Source organism: Cryptotermes secundus, unplaced genomic scaffold, assembly GCF_002891405.2.
Source record: "Cryptotermes secundus unplaced genomic scaffold, Csec_1.0 scaffold1799, whole genome shotgun sequence".
Classification (NCBI taxonomy): domain Eukaryota; kingdom Metazoa; phylum Arthropoda; class Insecta; order Blattodea; family Kalotermitidae; genus Cryptotermes; species Cryptotermes secundus.
Window position 1 is genome coordinate 563,641 of NW_019721788.1, and position 8,372 is coordinate 572,012.

Consider the following 8,372-nt stretch of genomic DNA (forward strand, 5'->3'; position numbering starts at 1 on the left):
GCTGCCATCTCTGTTTCTCTGTCTGAAATAATTGCTAAGATGGCGAACCATTATGATGTTCCAAGTTGGTGCGTTTACTTTAATTTTATGTTCATATGTTAATATGGCAGGGTTTGGTTAATTATGTGTGTCGTATTTTTTTAAATTTATTTTATCACAAATTGTCAATTTTATATTTTTTAAACCGGATTGTTTCGCGTTTATTTCGTGGTGCGTATTAATTTAAGGTTATGGTTTTATGTTACGTCCTGTTAAACAATTTATTGTTACAGGGCTGGTAAACCACCCGTTGGCCTTCATTTAGACGTTTTAAAGGGAGATAAACTCATCCAGGTACAATATTTAGTCATGTATATCTCTGAACTGGTCACTTTCAGAAGAAGGTTAGTACTGACATCACTTTATTAAAACTTTTATTTTCAGAAATTAATGATTGACGAGAAGAAATGTTACCTATTTGGTCGAAACCCACAGATGAATGATTTCTGTATTGATCATGCATCATGTTCTCGCGTACATTCAGCTCTTGTCTACCACAAACAACTGAACAGGGCCTTTCTTGTGGATTTGGGCAGCAGTAAGTAACTTGTTTCCAGTAAAGATATTAATGGTAAATAATGGGTTGACTTCCAGGGTTTTCATGTCTACTATGCAGAATTGATTCATCAGGAATGGAGTCACTACACAATCATAAATTAATTATTTATTATTATTTATTTCAACTTCCTGTTGAACTTTAATGTGCTTAATATTCATTAAGTTATTATTTAATTGTTGGTTACAGTTTAGTGCCACCACTCTTCACACTTCAAAAATGTGATCGACAGAGTAACATTTGGTTATTCTACAGGCAGTCAGTACTTTTTATTGTCATTTAGGCTGGGGCCACACAAGCGCACGAAATGCATCTGTTGTAACGAACGTCATGACGTCCATTGTAGAAATAAACAAGAGAGGTGAATGCTTTGCTTTCTTTTGGCTCCATTGCAGACAAGAAACTATGCACTGCATTCTGCAGCTGTGTGGTGTCCTCAGCAACGTCTGTCATAAAGTGCGTTTGTTGCAATGGACATACTTCGTGCGCTTGTGTAGACGCGGCCTAAGGCCCGTTTGAATAATAGTACATACAATGACATTTCTCTTGGTACACAGGAGTACCAGCAGTCTTAGAATACCTTCCCATATGTGCTGTATATGTTTATCACCCTGGTCCAGCTCTAAAAAGTATATACAAGTACAGTTCGTTCCAGTTAATAAGGTCATCAGTTAATTTTTTGCAGCTGCTTATTGGGGCAAATCCTGGAGAACAAAAACAAATTGAGAATATAACCGGAATTTGCTATGCTTATTTGGGACACCATGCTGTTTAATTTGGCCAGTAGATGCCACATGGTGCACTTGTGATTACTATGTAATCAGTGGGTCACTGACTTAGTATAAATGATCACATAGCTACAGTTGCTCTCAGTCTTGCTGTGACTGCATTTGTGAGTCTGTGTGATATGTGCAGTGACTTTTTCATTTAAAATTTTAGATCCCTACACAAATGTCTAAGAGATGTTTAATGCTTGCTGATAAAATTGTTTTACTTGAACAAATTGAAAACCAACCACCTAACACAAGTGATCCACTGCCAGGGATACCTGGAGTGCCAAAATTTACAATTTCACCCAGCAGCAAGAGAAACTGTGAGTTGTGGACATTACGCCACAGACAACAGGATACTTCTGAAAAACAGGACTGTGAAGGTAGGGATCCAGATGTTGAAGAGGCCCTCAATCAGTGGTTTTCTTTCATAACTGGATGAGGTATACATGTCAGTGGTCCAGTGGTGAAAAGCAAGTCAGCTAATAAGCTCAGTCATTTCAGAGCAACAGATGGTTGATTGTCTTGATGGAAATGCAAGTTTGGGATAAAATTCAAGAAGGCATATGGCAAGAAGGAGAGTGCTGATGCTGTAAATGCAGAACAATGGAAATCCACAAAGCTGCTAGCCTTTCTTCAGAAAATTTGCATGGATGATATCTACAGTGCCTATGAAACATGACGGTATCCAGAGCTATAAACACGCAGCTCTGTCTGGTTCAGAGAAAGCAATGAATCATGTAACTGTGTTGTGCTGTTCGAACATGTAAGGAACTGATAAATGGAAGCTATTGGTTAATGGGAAAAGGGTTAATCTGTTGTGCTCCATTCATCCTTGAAGAATTCAAGGAAATCTACTGACATCATCTTCAGCAGCTAAGGAGCTCAGTGCAAGGACAGAGCTTTTATTAGCAGTACAGTTAATTCTGATATTTCGTGAAGATTAAGTATCAAGACCATTCAGAACTGCTTTGCTCACTGTGGTTTTAAACAAACTATGAGATGCCGAATAAGTCCGATAGTGATTATTAGTGCTGTTGCAATCATATAATATATTTCATACACTACAGTTCCCAACTAGAATAACTGATGCCAAAAGCTCTGCAATTGATAATATTTTTATAGATAAGGCAAGGATAAATTCATATGAAGTAATCTCTATTAGTAATGGACTATCAGATCAAGATGTGCAGTGTCTAGTACTAAAATATATCAATTTCCTGGGGAAGAAAAAAGCACAGGGAATTACAGGAAGATTAGTAAATGAAGACTTAATTGCTCAATTTCATAATAAACTATCTAATGAAAAATGGGAAAGTATATATAAACTTAATGATGTAAACATATATTCTACTCATTTAAAATAAGTATTTACTTGTCTATGAGTCATGCTTTCCAAAGCAAAATGTAACAAATAAACTCAAGGATAATGGTTTGCTAACAGCTGGTATACGTACCTCCTGTAGATGGAAGGAATATTTGTTCATTCTCTGTAGAAACAATTACAACTATTTGTTTAAATCCTACTGCATGATATTAAGAAGAGTAATAAGAGAAGCTAAAAGGAAATATTATAATCAATTAATTATATCAGTTGAAAACAAAATAAAAACTACCTGGAATATTATCAACACTGAAACAGGTAGGATTAACAATCATAACAAAGAACGTCAACCTCAGACTTTTCAAAATAATAGTAAAAAAGTAAATACTGAAGAAGCAGCTCGTAGTTTTAATAAATATTTCACATAAATAACAGAAAATCTTAATATTAAGAAAACTAATGTTTATACTGCAATGTCATACTTGCATTCCCATTTCTCAAATGGTATTCCAGATATGAATCTTAATTTAGTTACAGAAGAGGAAATACCTTGTATAATTAGCAAATTAAAATAAAAAAAAAAACTTCAGGGTATGATGGTGTAACAAATAAAATTATAAAACTGTGCATACAACAAATTAGTAAACCTCTAACTTATGTAATTAATAAGTCATTAACCATGGGTCTGTATCCAGAAAGATTAAAATATGCAATTATTAAGCCAGTGTACAAAAAAGGGGAAAAGGCTGTTATAAGTAACTACAGGCCAATATCTATAGTAACTGGGTTTGCAAAAGTTATTGAAACTGAAACTTTTAGAAGACTCAATCATCATATCATAAAACATAAAATATTACTTTCAGAGCAGTATGGATTCCAGAAGGGATTTTCAACCGAAGATGCGATGTTTAAATAAACTACTTACAGCTTGGAATAGAAAAGAGTATGTAACTGGTATATTTTGTGACATAGCCAAGGCCTTTGACTGCGTTAATCATGATCTTCTATTAATGAAACTGAAGTACTATGGAGTGCAGGGTGTATTATTGCAATGGTTTAAATCTTACCTCCAATATAGGAGGCAAAGAATGGAATTAAATTGTATAAATAATAAATATTATTCTAACTGGGAAATTGTTGGATGTGGTGTTCCTCAGGGATCGGTGTTGGGACCCTTAATCTTTAATATATTGTGACGTGGATGGTGTAGCGGGAGGTGGGGGTTGCGTGAACTCTGTGATCTCGCGAGTGACGTCACATGCCCCCCTCCGTCCGTCAGTGTGCAATGCTCGGTAGACACCCCTTTCCCTACGGTGACATAACATGGGACGCTGCAGTTGCTACGTAGCCGTAAACAACTCCCGGCAGCGCTGCCCAGCAACGCCTTTGTAAACACAGTGGGGAGTCCGTGCAGCGACTGTTCCTAGGCAGTCGGTAAACACAACGTTACACAAAAGTGGTGCCTATTACGTAACTGTTTTCTGTGTTGTCCGTAACGGGGCTAAATAAGGAGCAGCGAACACTATTCAGTAGTGAGTTACAAGTTAGCCAGGGAGTCAGTCAACCAGTCAGTTGTAGTCTAGACTTCGCAGGCCAAGTAATTGTAATACTGCAGATAGCAGTAACTGTGAAACTGTAAATTATGTGATTGTAAGAGCAAATGTGCAATAAATTCGCTTTATTCAATACGGCATGAAGTTACTTGTTGCGCGTTATACACCCAACATGTGACAATATACATAAATGATTTCCCCCTTGAAATAAGTAAAATTAGGATGTTATTAGGTTTGCAGATGACACAAGTATTCTTTGCACAGCTAAAGACTACTATAATTTAAAAATAAAATTGGATGTTGTTTTTAATCACATGTTTACGTGGTTTCAAAATAATCAATTAATGTTAAATCTGGATAAAACAAAAATGATAAAATTCACCCCAGCAGCAGCTACAAGCTACGCTCTATATGTATACATTGTTTTTTAACAAAAAGCTGAAAGAAGTAGAAACGATAAAATTTCTTGGTTTGCAGCTGGACAGTCATCTGACTTGTAAGGGACATATCGGTTCTTTGCTTCGCAAGTTGATCACAGTTTGTTTTCTAATGCGAAAATTATCCTATATATTAAATATAAATAGTCTTAAAGCTGTATATTATGCATATTGTCATTCATTTGTGAAATATGGAATAATATACTGGGGAAATACATCAGACAGTCATAAGTACTTTGTTATGCAAAAGAAAATAATAAGAATTATAATGGGAGAAGTAAAAAGTAAAAGTAAAGCTATCCGTGTAACAGGCCGTGAAGGCCCATAGGTGTGTGAGACGTTGAGGGTCCCACACTATCTAGACAATCGGCTAAAAGATGGCGGTAAGGTTGTCAGCCTTACACGCTGGCCGTGCTTTACTCCCCAGGAAAATTATTTAATTAATTCCTGGTACTCATTTCTGTTAGAGGCTGAGTAAACCCCAGGGCCTAGTGCGACTGGGAGGATTAGGTCAATTGAGAAAAAATCCAGTGACCTCATTGGGACTTGAACCCGCGACCTTTCAGCTTGTAGCATAGCCCCTCAACTACTACGCTACCGCGTGCCCCATAATAATGGGAGATCTATTTAAAAAGCTTGACATATTACCAGTCCCATGTGTATATTTGCTTTCATTGATGACATTTATTGTTAATAATTTGGATAAGTTTCAAACCAGTAACTATATATGTGATTGGTACCAGAAGGAATGACCACCTTCATATACCTTCAACACATTTATCATCCTATCAGAGAGGGGTGTATTATTCAGGCATCAAGCTATTTAACACTCTGCCGTCAAATATCACAGTTTTAAAAAATGATAAAAAGCAATTTAGGTTTGTTTTACAAAATTATTTGCAAAGTAACATATTTTACTCTATTGATGAATTTGTCGAGCATGCAAGGGGCTCAAAAGTTAAGAGTTAATAAAGTATATTATATTTATAGTACTACATCTACATCATGAGCCTCCAATAACAGTTCTTATATACATACAAAATATAGAATACTCGAATTTGTCCATGGGAACACAAAATCACAAAAAAACCAACAACTGACTTGATGATGTAAAGTATCAATCAAAGAATATTATTCTTGTTTTATACTATAACCTTTGTTTTTTATATATGTAATTTATTGTATTTTTATGTCAAGTATTTTAATATATTAATATTATTGTATCCAGTTTTATTAATACTGCTGTTCAGTGGTGCATATACATGTATTTGCCTGATGATGACTATTAAGAACCAAAAACTAGGCACTGACATTGATATAGTTGTGTTGTGACAGTTTTAATAAAGAAGTTAGTAAATAATCTGTGTGCGTGAATTATATATTGTTGAGACTTGCTTGTTTTAAGTGTAGTATGTGTGATGTCTATTTTTGTTATGAATTTTAATATTTTATAATTGTAACTTTTTTATTATACGGCTTGCCAGTGTGTGTGGAATGGCAAGGCGTGAATTTGACTGTGGTTTTTCCACAACGTGTGTGTTGTCCTGACAACTTGAGCTATCTGTGAGAAGCCTGATTATATATTTTATTGGACAAAGGACGAATGATGTGTAGTCATCATGAATTTGTAATATGTTACATGTGCTATATCCAGCCCTATGGGGAGATGATTGGATCCATGAAGTGAAAATAAATGTAAATTTAAATGTAAGTGAAAAGGACATCATATTAGAAACGCACCAGGCCAGAAATTATGAAGAGTTTTCGTGGATCAACAATAGTATTCGATATAGTCATGAAAATGAAGACTGTGAGGAAGCGATTGTTGAACAAATTATAGCAAAATGCCGGAAGACATCAGAAGATCAGGAAGCCAACAGACAAGTGATTAACTAGGATGCTAGGAAATTTATTGATGGACTAAAACTTTATTTCATGCAGGAGGACAATGAAGGTAGTCCTGTATTTGCACTAGAAACCTGAGCTGATTTTGTTTGGTTGCACTTGATCAAGAGAACATGGTAGGGTACACATTATTGATTCCTCTGTCACTAACTGTTAAGAAGTATATGCGTGTTTAATATGTAAATCAATCAGATTAGGTTTTTGAGTAAATATTTCTCTGTGATTTGCACCAATTGTTTCAGCTCATGTAAAGTCAGTATTTGTGTTCCTCAATAAATGTATTTTGTCTTATGTACATATACCTTTTTACCTCTTTACACCTACTAAAGGTTAGACTGGGTTTTGTTTGTACAAAGAAGTTTCTATGGTTGGCAGTGCTAACATTGTGTACAAAATGGCAGTAAAGTTTAAAGTTACTTGGGTCACCCGTTAATACATCAGCATCAGATGCAGTAATATGAGAGTTGAGAAGCCTGCAGAATGAAGTGCTTCACAATTTGTCATATTCCTTCAGTATTGACAGGGCAGTTAAGTCAGAAGGAATACACTGGGCATGGAAACGGAATGCGTATAAAATTTTGGCTCCAAGATATAATTTTAAAAGTCTAGAAATAGCTGTGACTAATATTAAAATAGATCTTAAATTAAATTATGAAGATGTTAAACAGGATTAGGTCTAACTAAAATAATTTATACTAAATTAATGTTGGTCAAAACTGCATAATTTAAAGTAGTCAAAATGGAACCTGTGAGACTGGGATCCTCATTGCAATGGCTATGAAGATTACAGTCTTGTGAGATGTAGTTCAGCAGATAGGTACCAACATTTGGGGTGAATGTGCTGCCTCTGTCTGCAGTATAGACTACTGAGGCAGCACATTCCTCAGAAATATTGGCAACTTTCTACTTAACTGTGAAGCCTAATTAACACTAACTGATGACTATCATGTGATGTTGCCATTACTGTGTAAGGCATGAGAGACCATCATGAATGAAGCCTCACACATGAAGAGTAGGGTATCATTGGAGCGGTTGTTTGGTTATGTTGTTGAGGTTATGTAGATTTGAATAGGATGTGAGAGGAAGCAGTCAGTTTAAGGTAGTGACTTGGCATTTGTCTGGAGAGACTGAGAAAAACACAATTTCACTGTTAAGTCATAGTCTATGGCCAGGATTCAGTTTTTTTTTTTTTACATTCCTGCTGTGCCAATCCACATGCATCATGGAAAATATGTAAATGTGAGGCAGTAAGCATAATTGTAACCTTCTGTTCTCGTGTTATACATATGTTTTAGCTTGATGTCAAGAGACATCATTATTGTTGTTGTGGTGGTCATCTCATCATTATTATTATTATTGCTGCTGCTACTACTACTACTACTACTACTACTCAAGCACTTGGAGTGAGGGGATGTGCTGTACTGTGTGCTCCTGCTTTTTCTGCTTGCTGCGAGTATCAAGAACTTATACAAGGTGTGGCAATAAAGAACCCGGATTACTTTTATGACTCATTTCCGGCCACGTCATTGACGAAGAGGAGGGTAGGGCATTGACCCTTGGACTTCCCTCTACCGTCACACAAAGTTTCATTCACGTGCATCGGTTAGTCTGGCCGCGACCATTGTTAGAAGCGGATCGTGTTTCTGAGCTCCGTCGGAATAATGCTGAGTGCTAATGCAGAACAACGTGCTAACATCAAATTCCTCACAAAACTTGGAAAATCTGCCACTGAAACTTACAATTTGTTGACAGAAGTATATGGTGATCAGTGTCTATCTCGCACGCAAG

At 36.0% G+C, this 8,372-nt stretch overlaps 1 protein-coding gene across 3 annotated transcripts in view; it reads left to right on the forward strand.

The window, feature by feature from the left end:
• LOC111875814 (nuclear inhibitor of protein phosphatase 1) overlaps positions 1-8,372 on the forward strand; it is a 33,836-nt gene continuing 25,464 nt past the window's right edge. For all 3 annotated transcript variants that reach the window (XR_002844807.2, XR_004512656.1, XM_023872356.1), the window contains exons 1-3: positions 1-68; positions 273-333; positions 424-577. Coding sequence is in view for 1 of the 3 variants with exons in the window: in XM_023872356.1 (XP_023728124.1) it covers positions 40-68; positions 273-333; positions 424-577 (244 nt within the window). In the remaining 2 variants the exon portion in view is untranslated. The remainder of the gene's footprint in view (positions 69-272; positions 334-423; positions 578-8,372) is intronic.